The 18,710-nt window shown below is 50.6% G+C and overlaps 1 protein-coding gene, 1 long non-coding RNA gene and 1 other non-coding gene across 27 annotated transcripts; 2 read left to right on the forward strand and 1 right to left on the reverse strand.

Annotated features, from left to right (window-relative positions):
• Positions 1 to 650: 650 nt before the first annotated feature.
• Positions 651 to 13,379, forward strand: D030055H07Rik. 21 transcript variants are annotated; one of them, XR_003948227.1, is made up of 8 exons: positions 651 to 668; positions 1,358 to 1,425; positions 3,965 to 4,030; positions 4,836 to 5,433; positions 5,574 to 5,709; positions 7,596 to 9,197; positions 9,673 to 9,914; positions 10,562 to 11,585. It is a non-coding gene; the product is annotated as an RIKEN cDNA D030055H07 gene (long non-coding RNA). The 21 variants fall into 21 exon arrangements; XR_003948224.1 differs by lacking the exon at positions 651 to 668 and adding an exon at positions 12,461 to 13,379 and having other exon boundaries at positions 675 to 1,425; positions 10,562 to 11,240; XR_003948231.1 differs by lacking the exon at positions 651 to 668 and adding an exon at positions 12,461 to 13,379 and having other exon boundaries at positions 675 to 1,425; positions 10,562 to 10,827.
• Positions 5,539 to 12,838, reverse strand: Glyctk (glycerate kinase). 5 transcript variants are annotated; one of them, XM_006511715.4, is made up of 5 exons: positions 12,777 to 12,838; positions 10,169 to 10,584; positions 9,825 to 9,976; positions 9,089 to 9,264; positions 5,539 to 8,787 (listed from the first exon to the last, which is right to left on the reverse strand). In XM_006511715.4, exons 2-5 carry the CDS (start codon positions 10,543 to 10,545, stop codon positions 7,921 to 7,923), a joined length of 1,572 nt encoding a protein of 523 aa, XP_006511778.1. In that variant the 5' UTR covers positions 10,546 to 10,584; positions 12,777 to 12,838; the 3' UTR covers positions 5,539 to 7,920. The 5 variants fall into 5 exon arrangements, with proteins under 5 accessions (XP_006511778.1, XP_011241182.1, XP_011241181.1 ...); XM_011242880.2 differs by lacking the exon at positions 12,777 to 12,838 and adding an exon at positions 10,731 to 10,809; XM_011242879.2 differs by lacking the exon at positions 12,777 to 12,838 and adding an exon at positions 10,680 to 10,772.
• Mir135a-1 (microRNA 135a-1) lies at positions 6,804 to 6,893 on the forward strand. Its single transcript, NR_029549.1, has one exon. It is a non-coding gene; the product is annotated as a microRNA 135a-1 (primary transcript).
• Positions 13,380 to 18,710: the final 5,331 nt, after the last annotated feature.

Below are 18,710 nucleotides of genomic sequence, written 5' to 3' on the forward strand. Positions count from 1 at the left end.
TCTCTTTTGTTGGCGCTCCAGGTTCCAGGAGAAGACTTTTCTGGCAGCCAGATGATGTGACTCTGCAGTTTGGAGCTCAAGGGTTTACTCTCCCCACAGCCATCAACCATCACCACAACGTTACACAAGCCCGTATTGCATCCCCTCCCTCCAAGAAAATGACTATGAGGAACCTCAGGGTGGACAGGAAGTGAGCTTTCTTTGGTGGAAGGGCAGCTGGAGCGTCTGCACTTCAGAGCCTAAGAGGAGAGACCTGCCCACCCCTGGTTGCTACCCAGGGGCCCCCTCTTCACTCCCCCAGCACTAACACATGCTCTGGCAGCCAAGACAACTTTCCCAGGCGGTGAGTGCCCTTGCTCATCACAGCAGCTTGGCAGCAGAGAATACCAGTTCACCTCTCTGCAACAGGCAGCCCAGGAGGTCCATGGGGTGGCTGGGTGGGTGGGAGGCCTCTGCTTTGGGAGGGCCTGTGAGGAAATGCTCTGCCTCCACCTTACTGCGTCTTTCCTTGCTTGGGTCCCCACCACTCTGCTTCCTCCATATGCCCACTATCCTCTCCCTCTCCCTTGGGGCTCCGCAGACTCCCCCCTCCCGCTCCCGACTGTCTCCTCCCACTCCCCATCACAGGCAGTAGCACCGGGATCCTGATGTGTGGCCAGTCCTGGAGTGTGAGTTAGGGTGTTCAGGGCTCTCGAGGAAAGGGAACCCTGCCTGTTCCCCCAGCCCCTGGACCTTGAGGGGCCACTTTAGCCTTGACAGCCCCTGCGAACCTGCTGTGGATTCAGGACACTCCTCTGTGTGCTCCGGGCTGGTGCACCTGCGGTCAGCAGGGGTCCCACTCCTCCCCTCAGACACCTTTGTTCTCTTGTCTTTGTGGCTGGCCCTGGCTTCCCAAGCCAGCCCACCAGCCCTTATCCTTTGCCGGGCAAGTCCCTCTCCCAGCCACCACCCCCCCCCCCTTCTTGCACAGCTTTGTACCCATTCAAGTCTCAGATCAGAACCTGGCATGGGACAGGGTGGGACCCCACCGCTCACTGCAGCCCTTCCTCCCCCAATGCTCCCTCTTCTGCCCACATCCCCTTATTTGCCCCAATCCCCTCACCCTGCCCTTGCTCCCCGCCCCTCTCTCCTCTCGGCCTGGCCCCCTCCCGATTTCCTCTTCCCTCCTTTCTTGGCCCTCCAGTCCGGGGAGTCAGGCTTTCTCTCGGCAGGGACAGGGGCAGCTCGTCCTCCCCTCTTTCCTCACCCTCTCCCTTCTCTCTTCCCCCTCCAGCCTCCACTCCTCAGTCCTCGCCTGCTCACTCACCCTCTCCCTCTCCCGCTGCCCCCCTCTTTCTCCCCCACCTCTTTGTTTCAGCTGAGAACCGGCTCCTCGGGACAGTTCCCACACTGCAGTGCCTCTGGTGAGGAGACAGCGCCACTGAGGTAAGCCGGGGGTTCGGGAACACATGCACGGGGCAGCCGAAGCCCTGGGGGGGGCGGACAGGTGGGGACAGTGGGCAGCCCGGGCCACATCACTTCTCTGCCCAGGACAACGGAAGCAGCAGAGTGTTAGCCGCAGGTGCCCTACTACTGGTCAGCAAGAGCAGGGTGGAGGGAAACGGATAGCAGGGAACTGGCAGGCTGTCCCTGTCCCGGTACCCAGCTAATGCTGATGGCCCACGGCTGAGGGAGACCCGCGGGAGATCCGATAGAGTGAAAGAGGAGGCTGGGACACCGGACCAGCCCACCCTTGAAGGTTTGAGTCTACGCCCAGTCCTTCCTGCCTCTAGCTAGGCTGCGGCTAGGAGATTGCCAGGGGGCATCAACCACGCTACCACATTGTGACCCTCACAAGTGCCTGTCCGGGGGCGGCGGGGTGGGGGTGGTTGGTTGTATAGTTCGGCATGTACTGGGGCCGGGGCGTTCCTACTGCCCAGGTGGAGGAGGAGGCGGGGCAGAGCTCTCTCCCCTACCACCAGCTCCCGGCTTTCCTCCAGCTTAGCTACCGACCCCAGATTCACAAAGCCATAGGAGATGGGGCATCATTCCCTTCTCTGCGGGTCTTTGATCAGCTCCCGCCCAAACCCGGTGCCCAGGACAGTATTCCTGGCGTTTAAGGGCAAAGAAAAGGTATTCCTGCAATTAGCTCTCTGGAACTGGGAGGGACAGAAAGGTATCCGTGCTCTGTAGGAGTAGGGTGAGGAGATGGAACGCAGCTAGAGAGAGAACCCTGGCTCTTGAGCGCACTACAAGTGCACTTCCTGGGACATCCTGGAGCATCAGAAGATACTGGGCGGTGAGCGGAGTGAATGAAAGGGACAGGAGCGGAGCCACCTGGCCCCTCTCAGCTGAGCTGGACTGAAAAGCTCATAGTCCCAAGAGCTCTGCCGGTGGCAGGAGAGCCAGAAGAGCGTAGGAGAGAGTAGTGACCTACGGGGGACCTTCTCAATGGGGTGCACGCTCAGGTTGCCAGTTTGGGGTAGATCCTCCAGCTCTCCGAACCACCCAGTGCCAGAGCGGACCAGATCGTGGGAGTGGATGTGATTCCCTGAGTTGTAGTTACTAAGGGTGGTGGCCTAAGGACTGAGGACCTAGGGTACCCATTTACAGAGGCCAATTCTCCCTCACCTTTGGCCAGAACTTCATTTTAGTAGAACAACAGCTGCTGCCAAGAATCCTAGCCCCGTACCCTGGACCTCCGGATGGAGCTGATCTAGCTCACTACAGACCCGAATATTCACCTTTTGGCCCACACCCTCCAGCCACTACAAGCCAGCCTGAGCCAGGGGAAAGAGGGCAAGCAAAACCTCAGGACTGGTACTACTGGGGACTGGTACTACTGGGGACTGGTACTACTGGGGACTGGTACTACTGGTTACCTAGGAGGCTTGATCCTTAGGCATCCCTGCCTCTCAGAGGAAATGACCCCTCCCAGGTTGGGCCAGCTTGATACAGCGCTATATCACATGGAAGTCTACCTAAGTCACTGGGTGTCTGGACTTAACCCCTTCACCCACAGGCACAACCCATGGCTCCCCAAGCACACTCCAAATCCTTTAACCCAGCTTGGGCCCAGGCCAGTCGGCCCCTCCATAATCTGACCCTATGTTCCTCATATTTGAGCCAAACTCAGAGAGAGACAGGCTTCCTTGCCTTTTCCCCCCTGAAATACTAGGGGACCATCCTGCTGCTAAAGAGAGGCAGTTAACTCTAGCTCCAGCTAATTCCATACACACACCAGCTCCTGGACCTCCCATAACTCAAGTGCCACCCTTAACTGGAGGTATAGCTCAGTGACAGATACTCCCAGACACATATAGAGTAAGAAGGAGGGACTTGGGATGTAACTCAGTTGGTAGAGTACTCAGCTATCATTCACGAGGCCCTGGGTTTGATCCCCAACACCACACAGATGTGGGCAAAGGCACACATCTGTCTTCTCAGTACTCATGAGACAGAGAAAGGGGGGATGGAGAGATTCAAAGTCATCCTTGGCTACATCTCAAGTTGGAGGCCAACCTGGGCTATATGAGAGACTATGTTTAAAACAAGCAAACAAACACACAAAAACAGCTAAAGCCATTCTAATGTCTAAAGGATGTAGGCGGCAGGTAGCTTGCTTGACTTCTGGCCATGAACACCAGTGTCCTGCTGGCTCAAATCTTGCCTCTCTAAACTGAGATCTCTTTACAGTTATCTCTGGAAGATACTAATAACTGGGATCTTTGTAAAAGATTATCTATTTTTAAAGACTTCACTTTTTAAAATTTTGTGTGGATAAGTGGTTTGCCTGCACGCATATATGTATGTGCCTGGTGCTCATGAAGACCAGAAGAGAGTATTGGATCCCTGCAGCTGTAATTACAGACAGCTGTGAACCACTGTGCTGGGGCTGGGAACTGAGCTCAGGTCCTCGGGAAGAGCAGCCATCTCTCCAGCCCCGGCTATTAGCTCTAATTTTTTTTTTCCTTCTCTCCCTGAGCTTCCGATTTGCATGGAGCTTCCTCAAAGAGATTCATCTGGTGCTGATAACCCCAGCCCACCAGAGGTGAGCAGGACACAAGCATAGTCAACACCAGAAGGAGAAGGAAGGACAGGTAGCAAGGCAGAACAAGGACCTAGGACCCAACTCCTACTCTAATGTGCCTTCCAGGCCACTTTAGTGCCACTCTAGGGAGATTTTACACGACCACAGACTCCTCGTTCCCACTAACTGATACACTACCTCTCATATCCTCACGACACTGATGACATTCCTAGGGACAGAGGGGTTCATTCATTCCCAAGGATGTTTGAACCTGGGCTTTCATCTTGATTCCAAAGTGAGCATCTAAAGAGTTGCCAATGAACTGGGTGTGGCAGAGCCTTTAGTCCCAGCCCAGGGGAGACAGAAGCAAATGGACCTCTTTGAACTGAGAGCCAGCTAGGGCTACACAGTGACCCTGCCTCAGAAATTAAAAAAAAAAAAAAAAATAGAACAGAGTTGCCAATGCTTAAATGAAGACAAAGGCTACAGGGCTGAGGCCATAAGGAACTTGCAAAGGTAAGAATGAGAGGGAAGGGAGGAGGGAGATAGAGAGGGAGGAAGGGATAGAGGGAGGGAGGGGAGAGGGAAGGAGGGGAGAGGGAGGGAGGGGAGAGGGAAGGAGGGGAGAGGGAGGGAGGGGAGAGGGAGAGAGGGGAGAGGGAGGGAGGGGAGAGGGAGAGAGGGGAGAGGGAAGGAGGGGAGAGGGAGAGAGGGGAGAGGGAAGGAGAGGGAGGGAGGGAGGGGCCCTTTGCCATCCTGCCTCTGCCAGCCTTTAAGGTGTCCTTACCCACCATGCCCCACAATATTCCTGAAATTCTAAACACAGCAAACCATCTACACCTTGGAATGGAGCAGAGCAGTGTGGAGGTCCACACGGTGACTGGTTGGACACAAACCCCTACACATGCATACTCAGGTGTGTGCACACATTTATGTAGATGCCCACCATTCACACTCGTGGGGTCTCCTGTTAAACCACTCAACACCCTGCTCCTCCAGACCACAAAGAGACCAACAAATCTGCTTTACAGATCCCTGGAGAGGCTAAGTCTGGTCATGCCACCATCCTCAAACCACTGAGGGCAACATGGAAAACAATGGCACATCCCCTAACTCTGGCTTCGCCTTGGGCTGGCCCCCATGGTATCTGAGCCCCAGGGGGCAGCAGAGAATGTGTATCAAAAGCCCAAAGCAGGTTCACATCCCTGGTCTGTGACTGACTTGCTCTACAGTCCCTGATAAACCATCTCCTCTAATTCTCCAGCCATAGGATAAATGGGTTTACCTAAGCTGACCGTGAAAGGCTCTCCAGACCCACAGTCATGCCAAGTGCAGAGAATGAGAAGGCTTTAATGTGAAGGAGGCCTGAGCACCATTGTGGCAAAATCCTCAAGCCATGGAAAGTATCAGCACATGATGACAAAGTAAGGATTTGGCCAGCAAAAACCTGAGTCGGGAGAAACGGCAGCTGAGAGCCAAAGGAGGGCCGTGTCTCTAATAATCCATAATTAGTAAGACACATGTGCATATAGCCATTCATTCATTTATTTATTTTATTTTTCAGTGCTGGGAACTCAACCCAGGGCTTCACACATGCTAGAATAGTATCATTGACCACATTCCCAGACCTCTTGTTGTTGTTGTTGTTGTTGCTGCTGCTGCTGCTGCTGCTGCTGCTGCTGCTGCTGCTGCTGTTCTTGGTGAGACAGGGGTTCTCTCTGGGTAGCACTGGATGTCCTGGAACTCACTCTGTAGATTGGGCTGGCCTCAAACACTCAAGAGATCCGCCTGCCTCTGCCTCCCAAGTGCTGGTATTAAAAGCGTGCACCACCACTGCCCGACCCTTTTTAAAGGTCTTTAAAATGGGATCTCTCTTAGTTGCCTAGGCTGGCTTTCACTCTGTAGCTCAGGCTAGCCATGAGCTCTCAATACTCTGAGAGTCCTCTCGTGTACCTGGGATTATAGGCCTGTGCACCAGGCCTGGCTCCATACTTGATATTGATGGAGAGAAAAAAACAAAAAAAACAGTCCTATTGAGCTCTAACTGTGAGGAATTTGTTTATTTCTATCATCTAGAATGACCAGATAAATAGGTGAGCAAATATAGAAGGTTATGCCCACAAACTGTTTGCTATAATGGGGCCCAATTCAGACCCTGGCCCCCAGACTCTGAGAGCATAGGTACAGGAAAGTGACCAAGGCAGACACGGGGAGCCTCCAACAAAAAGACTCTACCTATATGTGAAGCCCTCAGCAGGCAATGGTGACAGTGGTCCCCACGAGCAAACCTACTCTGAAAAGCACCCATGGGTACACTGTGGATGCATTCTGACACCAGTGTCCACTGCTCACGTGTTTACCTCACAGAGACACCAAGGATGCGGCTGAAAAGCTCTTCTCCTGAAGCTCTGGCCTGCAACTCAGTGTCCAATGGGAATACGTTCCCAAGGTCAAGAACACGGGGACAGAGCCACTCCTAGAGGATACCAGAACCCCAGCGTAAAGACAAAATCCCCAGAGTCTCTGATCCTGTGCACAAGGACAGAAGGAAAGAAATGGTACAAACCACTCCACTTCCCTAAGCCTGTCTGGTCCTCAGAGCCAGCTCACCTTGCTTACCTCCTTCTCAGTCTTAGGAACACACACAGGAGCCAGGTCTGCAAGCCATGGCCCAACTTCTAGCTAGACTGTCCAGAGCCCAGTGGAGATGGGAGGCCCTTCCCAGGACACATCAGCTCTGACCTAGAGCCCCTCACACCCTCACGATGGAAGAAGGGCCCACAGGGGCCGCCCCAGGCCTCACTGTTCTCTATGGCTTTTTATTCCTATGTGATTCTATTGCTCGCTCATATAGGGATTGGAGCCGTGGCGTACGGTGAGGATAAGCCAACAGAGGGCTCTGATGTGGAACAAGAGGGCTCGAGGTAAACCAGGCCAGTGGCTGCAGGCCAAGCCAAGTGACTCACCTCTGCCAGCTATGACAGGATGGGGTGAGGGACTGCTGAGGTCCTTCACTGCTCTGACCTACCATTCTAGTGCTGAGACACACACTGAAATGCTGGCACCAGGGTCCCAACTGGGTACCCGGAGGAGCGACAATGGAACATGGAATGTTTAGCCTGGGAAAAGTGGGCACAGGAGAACAAGTGCAATGCCTGCGGCCTGAAGAAACCCCTTGATAGCCAGAGGGTGAGGGGGAAAGCTGAGAGTGGTCCAAATACAGAAGGAAGAGCCGTGGTGACAAGTGGATCGTCTCCACCCAGTCAGGCAACAGCAGGAGAGGAGAAACCATGATCAGGTTTCTACCACAGGGAGTCAGGGTTAAGTAGGCAACTATAAGCCTGTCCTGTTAACCCACATTGACACTGCTAGGAGACAGATTCAATTGTCACAGATTGCCATCAGCAGACCCTGAGTGTGCACCCAGCCAAAAAGGGTATGAGAAACTCTTCAAGGTACTGGCACCACTGCTGGGGCCACACCACGGGTCCCTGCCCAGCAGCTCCCCGAGGATCTGTGCTATGGAAAGAGGTGCTGAGGGGAGATGAGCTGAGACCCCCACACACAACATTCTCTTTATTTTCAGTGCCCTACCTTCGCTCCATGGAAGAGACAGGCTGAGGACCTGGGCAGGAAGGCATCCAGGGAGAAAATGAGAACTGTGACTGGCCAAGAAGCTCCTGCTGGGCCTCAGGGCTACCTGCTGTCATGACAGAAACTAGGGGTAGAAAGAAGCCCCCATCTTCTAATCTAGTTGGGGGAACAAGCATAGAGTAGATCCGAGGGAGGCGGGCAGAGCAACGGAGGAAAAGTCCTGCGGCACAGTGGGGCCTGGGAATCGGCCCTTGACCTTCCTAAGAGGCCCTGCCCTTGAAGGCCTCTTCTACACTCTCACACGGTGAGCGACACCATCACTGAGGATGAAGAATCAGGAGGTGGACATCCATAACATTGGTCCCTGTCAACCCTGTGTGCAGCAAATGTGTTCCTCCCCGGAAGCGGCAAAAGAAAGTGTATGAGTCGTTATTGGCGAGGGAGGTGGCGATGTCCAGGCTCTCAGCAGAAGCCTGGCTGATGAGATCAGACATGACCCAGGCCCCGGCCACCTTTGTAGGCCCATCCTGCCCATCAGTGCCTCCACTCAAAAATAGCACATCAATAGGTCCCAGTGGCTGCCTTCCCAGCTCCACTCCCACGTGCAAGGCCAGTTCTTGGTTCCGACCGCCCTTGCCAGATCCCTGCAGCTGCACCGTGGGCTCACCACCAGCCAGGAGGCAGACCGGCCCTTTAGCCTTTACCACCGCTTCCAGAGCCTCCTCCAGCTGCAGGTCCGGGAGCTGGAGCTCAGCTGCCAGCTGATGGAGTTCCGCCTCCTCCTCCAAGGGACGCTCAGCCAAGGATGGAGTGAGGTGGGCTGCAGCCACCCGGGCTAGCAGCCCGTAGAACCGAGCCACTCTTTTTACATCACCCTGCATGGCTGTGCTCAACACCATGGCATGGTAGCCCAGCACCTCGGCTTGCCTCTGAGCCTCAGCCAGCGCCAGAGAGTTAGAGCCGATGATCACATTGAGGACGTGGCCACAGGTGTGTGGTCCATGGGGGTCAGAGTCAGCTCGGGAGAGCACAGTCTTCACAGAGCGGGGAAGAGCAGCACGGAGGCCATAGTGGTTGAGAATATGCAGGCAGTCTTGCACACTGTGGGTGCTGGCCACCGTAGGGCCACTGGCAATCACTTCCAAAGGGTCCCCAATCACATCTGACAAGATGAGGCTTATCACCTAGACAAAGGCCACAAAATAAGGTTCAGTCTTGCCTCCTCCGTGTTCCGGGGCCCTTAAGGACAAACTGGGCCTGGGTATACAGCATCTGGTATGCTTCCTTGCCCACATCTACCCACATCTTGCCACTTTCAGGTGGGCTGGCAGAACACCTAACCAGAAAGCCTCCCTCTTACTCTCTCTAGGCTTCCTCCCAGGACTTTCCAGGCCAGGCCCCTGCCAACTCATATGTTGGCTTAAGCTCTCATCTCCCTGTCACGTGTTGGGAACCCAGGGCCTACTGAAGAAGTGATTAGTGCACCTGAGCAGGATAGGCAGCCTGAGCCAGCCCTCCACCCTTCAGCTGCGACAGGGCCTTGCGGATGGTGTTCAGCTCCTGGATCGTGGCTCCTCGGGCTGCCAGCAGCTTGGTGAGCATCTGTTTCTCCTCCAGTGTGACAGGTGGGATAGGAGCAGGCAGCAGGGCTGAGCCCCCACCTAAAGTCAGTGAGAGTGTCAGGGAGAGGAGACAGCCCGACCCAGAGAACCAGGCAAGCCATAAGGAAGGTCCTCTAAGAAGGTGGGGTTACAGTGCCCCCTTGTGGACACAGAGTGAAGTTGTCCCCTAGTAGGGGTATACCAGATCCCAGGAGAAGCTTGCTAGCAAAGTGCTTGCCTAGCCTGTGTGAAGCCCTGAACTCTATCCCCAATACCCCCCAAAAATTTTTGTTTTTAAATTTAACTAAGAAAGAGCAAGAAAAAACAGCAAATAAGCAAGAAGAGAGATCCATGGGGTCTGGAAACTCAGCTTCAGGAGCACGAATGACACCGCTGCAGACAGCAATGTCTTCCAAAGGTTCTGATGTGTGTCAGTGTTAGTACCCAGCTGTGCCTTCACCATTACAGATGTTCAACAGGGTGAACTTCCAGCTGAGGAGAGGTGACCAACCTGACACCACTCACTAGGTACCCTCCAGGTTCCTCACTGTCTGCCATGGTCCTGACTTCACCCTGTGACCATATGGTACTCGGGGCACCCCTGTCGGCTGGTCCCACACCTGAGATGAGCACCAGCAGCAGGTCATCTGCAGTGAGCCCCTCTGCCAGCTGCTGGATGGTCAGCGCGGCCCGGAGTGCATCCCGATCCGGTAAGTTGTCCTCGGCGCCCTCGAACACCTGGATGCGGCTGTGTGGCTTCAGCAGCATCTCTCTGAGAAGGGAGAAGGGATGGGGGTGGGCTCCTCTCCTCCGACCTGACTTCTCAGCTGTACAGGTGAAAGCGGCCCACTGATAACCCATTTAGAAACCAGGCCAGACCCAGGAGATAGGGAGATCAAAGAGGAAGGGAGGTGTTCTTCCAAAGGACAGTAGAGGGCGTCCCCCTGCGCCCATAGACTCTTACTTCTTTCCAGCATGTTCCATAGCGGCTCGGATCCCCTTGGGTACGCTGATCACACCCTGCACAAGATGCTGAGCCAGCAGCTCCTCGGCAGCAGCTGCCATGCCCAGTACGGCCTTGCCGAAGCCCACTAGGTAGAGGTTTTCCCGCAGCTGGAAAGTCCGGTCCCGCACCTTCAGCTGTCTGCCACTAGGATCCAGGGACAGTGTCCTCTGCAGCATGGGGCCTGGCTGCACAGCACCCACTGCACTATCAAACAGCTGCCGTGCCTGTTCTGCCAAAGCCATACCACTGGTCATCCGGGCCACTGGGGGCCCCCAGAGGAGTGGACGGGATGGGGCTCGGAGGAGACAGGGCAAGACCTGTAGGGCCGCAGCCATGCCCCGCTTCTCTCAGCACAGCCTCGTGTCCATAGCTGCCTAGAGAGGGAGGAGAAGGAGTGAGGCCACGGACAGAACCCCACCATCCATCATGGCCACCCCTCCGAGGGCTCAGGACTGGCGGACTCCATAACCTGAAATGAAACCTGGAGAAGTCATGAAGCCTGCAGCAAACCTGATCTTACACCAGCCCTGAAAGCCCAGCCCTGATGCCCAGCCACGTCCTCTTCTGTAGACCACACACCAGTCTTCTGGACACTCTGCTCCAAGTCCAAAGTTCCTGTTAAGTGGACCTTCCTCCTAGGTCACCTCCTTTGCCTAGAAGTTAATCATTCATGAAGGACGCCGTTCCTACCAGCAGGCCCCTGGGCCATTCTTCTTCCACATCCTGTACTTCCAAAGCCCTCACACCACGGCAGTGCCCCCTTTCTGGCATTTATGCCTTAGACGTTCCTTTACCACTTCTACTGCCAAGAAAAAAAAAAAAAAAGGCTATTGGTTGTCTAGCCAACTGACCCGGAGTCCATTGACCTCTAGCCTGCTCTGTTAGCTCATACAACCAGTCTGGCAAAGCTGGGTCCATGTGGAAAGGCTGCAGATTTACCAGTGCACACAGCCTAAGGAAGCTCAGGACTCAGGCTAGTTCAGCAAGTGGTCCAGGCACGAATCAAGAGTAACCACAAATCTCACTCAAGGTCAGACCTTCAGCAAGTCCCCAGGTTATAAGCAAAAGGACATGTGCTATGGGGCTCAATCTATAGGACAAGACCAGACACCCTTGTCCCCATACAGCTGGTCATGATCAGCCTTGCCAGGAACATCCCTTTCTGGCTCCATGATAGCAAAAAACAAGTCCTGAGTTACACCCTTCACAACAAAAACAGCCCAGTGCTAGAGCAGGCAAAGGCCGGGTTCCAGTAATGAAGCCCAAACAATCATTTTCTCCACTGGGCAGAGTGAAGGACAGAAAGGTCTTGGGGTAAAGGTCGGGAAGCTACAGCGTAACTATACAGGAACAATAAAAGACTCAGCTGCAAAAAGATATCTAAGTTTAGGGACAGGAGGGTACTGAAGACTGTGCCCGGGCTGTCCATGTAACGAGCGAGCATGCGCTCTACCACTGAGCTACATTCAAGCCCCTAAAAAGGTAGAAAGACAACTGTATCCGTAAGCATGGGTGGAAGAGGGCGGAGTCTAGGGATGGGGTTCTAGCTTTTTTTAAAGCGTGTATTAGTATATCTTTTCTCACACTGAGCTCATTTGCAAGATGTGGGACACAATGAAGCCTAACTCTCACTTTTCAAGGGAACTTGAAAGTGTAGTCCTGTGGGAGAGACCTTCCCTAGCATGCATAAAGTCATCCAGTTCTCCATAGTGCTTGGGAGACTGACGCTCGTATTTTCCTGACACCTAGGGCTTTCTGATTCTCTGTACAAGCTGACAGAGAAAACTCCAGGTAACAGTTTATCCCACTCCTAAACAACGTAGCGCCTGCCAAACCTCCGCCATTTAGCCTTGTAGTTCCCAGCTAGCTTTCCCAGAAACTACTGTTTGTAAAAAGGAATACACAGGGCACTGCCGCGGGACGCCTGCAAACATGTTCAGTTTTCATGTATGGGATTCCCCGGGCTTGGTACTAAACACATCTTAGCATCCAAAACATAAAGCTCAGTCCTAGGTGAATTTTGTATCTCTTTCCCAGAAGGGCAAAAGCCTAGAAGGTCCCTATTAGAATTCAAGGGAAAAAAAAAGTTCAAGTCCAAAATTGCCAAATTAAGTACTGGGTGTTTGGTGAAATTTGAATTTTGGATAAGTAATTTTTTATTATAACTATGACCAGTATATTTTGGATTATTTCTAACTAAAAATTACGTTGTGGTAAGTCTAAAGTTAATTGGACGACTTGCATTTTCAGGAGCCAAATTCCCAACTCTAAGACACTACACCTTCCCAGCTCCAGTGCACCCGCCTTGGTAAGTGAGGATAGGCGAAGACCAGGCTCGACTCCTCCCGGAACCAAAGCGGAGCTGACATCAAGTCCGGAATTGGCCAACCGCCAGGTGACCGGAAGTGACGTCTCCTGAGCCTGAGCCTGTGATCTTCTCGAGGGAAATGTTGCCGTGTAGTGCAAGATGTCGCAAGATTAAGGGGTTGCTGTCGCCTGGATCGGTCTCTGTCCGGGCCAGGAACGACTTCCAAGTACCATTTATTTGCTTGAGACGCAAACTCACCTTCCCGCAGCTTCTGGCGCTGGAGACCGGAAGTACTCTGTGGGTGGGGATTAACCCGGAAGTGGCTGGTCTGAGATCTCCCTAGAGACCGAGAACCTGGTTTAGAACTTTCCGGCCTCACTGACACTCAGAGAAAACCTGAAAAGAGGCGAGTGGGGGGCTCTGGTTTCTGTGTTCTGTGTGATTTGTAATGAGCCTTCCCTGTTCATCCTGTTAGATCTAGTCCACCGTTAAATACACCCTGAATTCTTGTTCGGTTCCGAACAGGGCTGAACATCAGCGAGCGCTACAACACACCCCTCTAGAAAGCGATTTAAAGACATCCATGACAATTCATTGATGCTTACCTCTTTTCTCCGTAAGCCACCACATACAGCTAACTCAGCAAAAGATTTCTGTTGGGTGATTTTTGAACACACGAGCAAAATGACTGTAAACAAAATGACCCCTAAGTCTTTTCTTCCTCCCTACCCTTGCTCTCACATTGTGTCCACTATGATCCAGTCCTGCCTTTTTCCCACATTCAAAAATCAACTATTGGCTGGGCTCCAAAATCCTTTACTGATGGAAAGGATTGTTTCAAACGTGTTTCCTTTAAAAGGTTGTTTTGTTTTGTTTTGTTTTTTTAACCTCGACTCCTACCACATACACAGACACACTTTGTAGCCTAGGCTGACTTCAAGTTTATGATCCTACTGCCTCAGGCTCCTGAGTACTAAAGTCGCAGGTGTGTACTGCTGTGTAATTGAGAAGCTCAATCAGGACCCCACTACACCCCACCCCACACGCTGTCTAAATTTCCTTATTATGTGCCACTTCCTCCACTCCACATTACCTCTTTTCCTTTTGTGAAATCCCTTCCATTTTGCAACTGAAGACATTGCTGTTCCCTGTCAGTCTTAGCAGCCCAGTGGAGTCCTGTTTCAAAATCCTTTAAAAAAGAAAGAAAGAAAGAAAGAAAGAAAAAAAGAAAGAAAGAAAGAAAGAAAGAAAGAAAGAAAGAAAGAAAGAAAGAAAGAAAGAAAGAAAGAAAAGAAAGAAAGGTAAAAAGAAAGAAGAAGGGGAAAAGAAAATTGCAGTTTCTGTTTGTACGGAGGGCAATAGAAATACATAAGAATTAGATCAACTCAGGGGCTGGAGAGATGGCTCAGCGGTTAAAAGCACTGTCTGCTCTTCCAGAGGACTTGAGTTCAATTCCCAGCAACCACATGGTGGCTCACAACCATCTGTAATGGGATCTGATGCCCTCTTCTGGTGTGTCTGAAGACAGCTACAGTGTACTCATATAAAAAATAAATAAATCTTAAAAAAAAAAAACAGACATAAAAGATGTAGAAGTCAACTTAAAAAAAAAAAGAATTAGATCAACTCAATACCATGCAGTAGGTTTCATTGTCTTGCTATCAGATGCATCTTGTGACTAGATTAGGGATAGCAGTGGAGTATTTTTTAAAAATGGATACAGAGAGCTGGAGAGATGTTTCAGTGGTTGTGAGCATTTGTTACTCTGTTCCTAGCACCCAAGGGGTTTACAACTATCCCTAGATCTCCAGTTCCAGAGAAGCTGATGCCCTCTTCTGGCCTCCTCGGGCACCAGGCATTCATGTGGTGGACATATACATGTGAGGCAGAACACATACATAAGGAAGTCTTTCCCTTTTTAGTGGAGACAGGGCTGGGAATGTAGCTCGGCTAATGGAGGACTTGCTTAGCAGGCACAAGGCCCTGGTCTGATCCCCAACATCACCTAAACCAGGCTTCGTGGTACATGCCTATAATCTCCACAGTTAGGAGAATCAAGAGCTCAAAGCCATCCTTGTCTGTGGAGTTTAAGGTCAGTCTGGGATGTGTAAGACCTTGTCTCAAAAGAAGTGGGGGAACTGAAGAGATATGTAGAGCACTTACTACTCTTCCAAAGGATGGGGGTTCTATTCCAAGCACCCTCATGGCAGCTTACAGCCATCTCTAATTCCAAATTCTAAGGAAGCCAGTGCCCTCCCCCTTCCTGCCTCTTAGGGCACCAGTACTGTGCACTTAACATACATGTGGGCAAAACACTCATACACACACACACAATTTAAAAATAAGTTAATTTTAAAAATAGATGGATAGTACCTGAGGAATAACACCCAAGGTTGTCTTTTGGCCTTCATGTACACATGCACACAAATAAGTAAGTTGGACTGGAGAGATGGCTCAGCAGTTAAGAACACTGACTGCTCTTCCAGAGGTTGTGAGTTCAATTCCCAGCAACCACATGGTGGCTCACAACCATCTATAATGGGATCTGATGCCCTTTCTGGTGTGTCTGAAGACAGCTACAGGGTATTCATATACAAAAAAATAAATACATAAATCTAAAAAAAATAATAAGTCATCTGCAGGTCTGGTGTCTGGTCATGGCTTTATTTCTGTTTTTAAAATGATATCACTGTATCCTCCAGAGGAGATAAACAGTGACTTCACCTGGTGGAGGGTGGATGGGTCTCTTAGAAGAGGTGTTAATCTCATTTACAATGGACATAGCCTCAGGACCTAGCCAGATCCCCACTTTTTGTTTTGTTTTGTTTTGATTTTTGTTTTGTTTTGAGACAGGGTCTCACTATGTAGTCCTAGCTATCTTTGAACTCACTGTGAAGAACAAACTCACAGAGATCTGTCTGCCCATCTCTGGAGTGCTAGGATTAAAGGTTTGCATCTCCACACCTGATTAAGACCCTGCTTCTTAACATTCTTTCTTTGAAGATTGAATTTCAACAGGAATTTTAGAGATAGACAAATTTTCCAACAGTAGCAGCTGTTGGTGGATTGAAAGCCATACCTAAATGGGAGAGTCTGGAGACTAATTACTGACTGGAATTCTATGATTCTGGAGAATTATAATGTTACACATCTAGAGCTGATATCTTGAGCAAATTTTGTTTCTCCTGAGTTTTTATTGTTGCTTGGATCTGATGTTTCTTGATATTTCTTTTATTTTTAGTTATGTGTATGTGTGTGCTTCTGTGAGGGTACATACACATGAGTATAGGTGTCAAAGGAGGCCAGAGGTGCCAGGTCCCCTGAAAGTGAAGTTACAGTCAGTTGTGAGATGCTTCACATGGGAACCTGGAGCTGAACAAGAGTCCTCTGGAAGAGCAGCACATGCCTTTAACTGCTGAGCCATCTCTCAGCCCATATTTTAGTGAGATTTTTGTTTTGTTTTTGTTTTGAGATGGGGACCTGGAACTCTTAGCAATCCTTCTGCCTCAGCCTCTTTTGTGAGCTGCCATGCCAAACTATTTAGTTCCCTTATCAGACATTTACCCCCTGCCTCCCTATTGGACCTAACATCACTTTGAAGTAAAACCCCTGGAGTACAGTAACTTATCATTTAATAATAGCCCATTAGCGTCTACCAATCCAAAACAAAGAGTGCCTTCCTCAGACAGCATCTGAGACCTATAACAGAGGCTTTCCTGCTTTGGTAAGGACCAGACCTGTTTTGTAGGATCATGAACCGGACTGATACTTTCTTCTGTGACTATAAAATTGTCATACAACTGCCTCCGTGGTGGAAAGTGCCTGCAGAACAACCTGAATCCATATCCCCTGGTCACAGTCATAGATTAGCTCAGAACAAACTCTTTGACCCTTTGAAGCAAGCACTGCATTTTGCAGTGATGACTCCCAAGAAAACCTTTGCAAAAGATCTATCTTAAAATTCACAATGAAGCCGGGCGTGGTGGCGCATGCCTTTAATCCCAGCACTCGGGAGGCAGAGGCAGGTGGATTTCTGAGTTCGAGGCCAGCCTGGTCTACAAAGTGAGTTCCAGGACAGCCAGGGCGATACAGAGAAACCCTGTCTCGAAAAAAAAAAAATTCACAATAAAAACACAACTGACTTTAAAGGTTTTATTTACTATCGCGTGTTTGTGATGTCCGTGTACAGACACAAGTGCATATGTGTAGGTCAGAGGACAACTTTGTGAAGTTGACTCTCTCCATGGACATTCACATGACCTCCGGGGATCAAACTCAGGCCACCAGAGCTGTGTAGCAAGCCTCTTTAACAATCGAGCCAACCCACCAGCCCAAAAATTACTTAATTTATGGAATACTTGAGAGAACTCAGGCTGTCATCAGCTCCATAAGCTGTCCCTCCTAACACTGCTTCAAACGTCTATTTTGTCCTACATTTGTCCTTGATATCCTGGGCCTGTGGGTCCCATACAGGCCTGGATGAACATGCCTGTAATCCTAGGAAACAGACATGGGGGATCATACCAAGTTTGAGGCTAGCTTTTCAACGTGGCAAGTTCCAGGCCAGTCGGGGCTAGTACTTAGTGAGATTTTATCTGAAAACAAACAAAATAATAAATGTATGTTTCCATTTCTTAAAAGATTTATTTATTTGTTATATGTAAGTACACTGTAGCTGTCTTTGGACACTCCAGAAGAGGGTAACAGATCTCATTATGGATGGTTGGTTGTAAGCCACCATGTGGTTGCCGCGATTTGAACTCAGGACCTTCAGAAGAGCAGTCAGGGCCATCTCTCCAGCCTACATGTTTTTATTTTTAAAAAAATGAAGGAAGGAAAAGAAAAAAATGAAGGAAGGAAGGAAAGGAAAGGGGGAAAGGGAAAAAGGGAAAGGAGAAAGGAAGGAGAGAAAGGAGAAAGGAAAGGAGAAGAGAGGAAAGGAGAGGATGGGAGGGGGGAGAGAGGGAAGGGGGAGAGAGGGGAGAAAGAGGGGAGAGGGAGAGAGGGAGAGAGGGGAGAGGGAGAGAGGGGAGAGAGAGGAGGGGAGAGGGAGAGGAGAGGAGAGGAGAGAAAAGATGTAAACCTCTAAATCACAGGACAGCCTAAGTGGTAGCCTCCTATTTTGCAACATGTAAAGTTGTTCCAAATAAAACCTTTCTTGAGCTGAGCATACTGTTTTGTAGCAGAGCACCTCTGAGCATATGGGCGCCTAGGGTTCATTCCCCAGCAATCACATAAAACTGGGCATAGTGGTGCATGTCTATAATCCAAGTTCTCAGGAGGTAGAGGCAGGTGGAGTGGAAGGTGCAAACTTCTCACAGAAGCGGCTCCTCTGTAGAACTGAAAAGGGGTTGCCAGAGCCCAGTTGTCCCTTTGAGGGTAAGAATTATACCACACAATCACCAGGTCTTCATAGTTGTCTGTTAATATCTGGCAATAATCTCCACCAATAAGCATTGTGGCATATGCCTTTGATGACAGCATTCAAGAGGCAGAGGCAGGTGGATCTCTGTGGCATTGAGACTAGCCTGGTCCACAGAATGAGTTCTAGGCTACATAGAGAGAAGTTTGGCCTGGAGAGATGGCTCAGCAGCCAAGAGCACTGGTTGCTCTTCCAGAGGACTTCAATTCCCAGTCCCAGAATGGTGGCTCACAACCATCTGTATTTCCAGTTACAGAAGATCTAACTCCTTCTGGACTTGGTGTGTACCTATGTGTGCACATACAGACATGCAGCCAAAACACCCACACACATAAAATAATCAAATATTTTTAAAATATTTTATTATTTTAACAATAGTTCCACCAATAATGGATTCCATAATTCCCATGGATACCAAAACCCATGGACGCTAAAATCACTTAAAATATTTTTATTTGCGTTGTTTTTGAGACACAGTCTGTGTGGCCCTGGTTGTCCTGGAACTCAAAGATCTACCAGTCACTGACTCCCCAGGGTTAAAGGCATGGGTACCACACCAAGCCCTAAACTAGTATTTGTTAGTACCAGGACACTCCAAGCCCAGGCCTAACAATGTGACCCTTGACCTGCGTTGCCAGGCCAACGACCCTCAATCCCACAACCCACTTGGCTCACTTCCCACCCTCACTTGTGTGACATCATTTTCTGTATAAATCAGGAGATCACCTCCTCCTCTTTCTCTTTTCTTCTCTGCCCCTCTACTCGCCTCC

The sequence above is a fragment of the Mus musculus genome, chromosome 9 (genome assembly GCF_000001635.26).
Source record: "Mus musculus strain C57BL/6J chromosome 9, GRCm38.p6 C57BL/6J".
NCBI lineage: Eukaryota > Metazoa > Chordata > Mammalia > Rodentia > Muridae > Mus > Mus musculus.

Bases quoted from the DNA above. Each gene is read 5' to 3' on its own strand.
- Glyctk (XM_006511715.4), bottom strand. From the start codon at position 10,545: ATGGCTGCGGCCCTACAGGTCTTGCCCTGTCTCCTCCGAGCCCCATCC. The intron at 9,977-10,168 runs GTAAGAGTCTAT...CTCCCTTCTCAG, and splicing joins ATGGAACATGCTGGAAAGAA to AGAGATGCTGCTGAAGCCAC. The intron at 8,788-9,088 runs GTGCACTAATCA...GCCTTTGTCTAG, and splicing joins AGGCTGCCTATCCTGCTCAG to GTGATAAGCCTCATCTTGTC.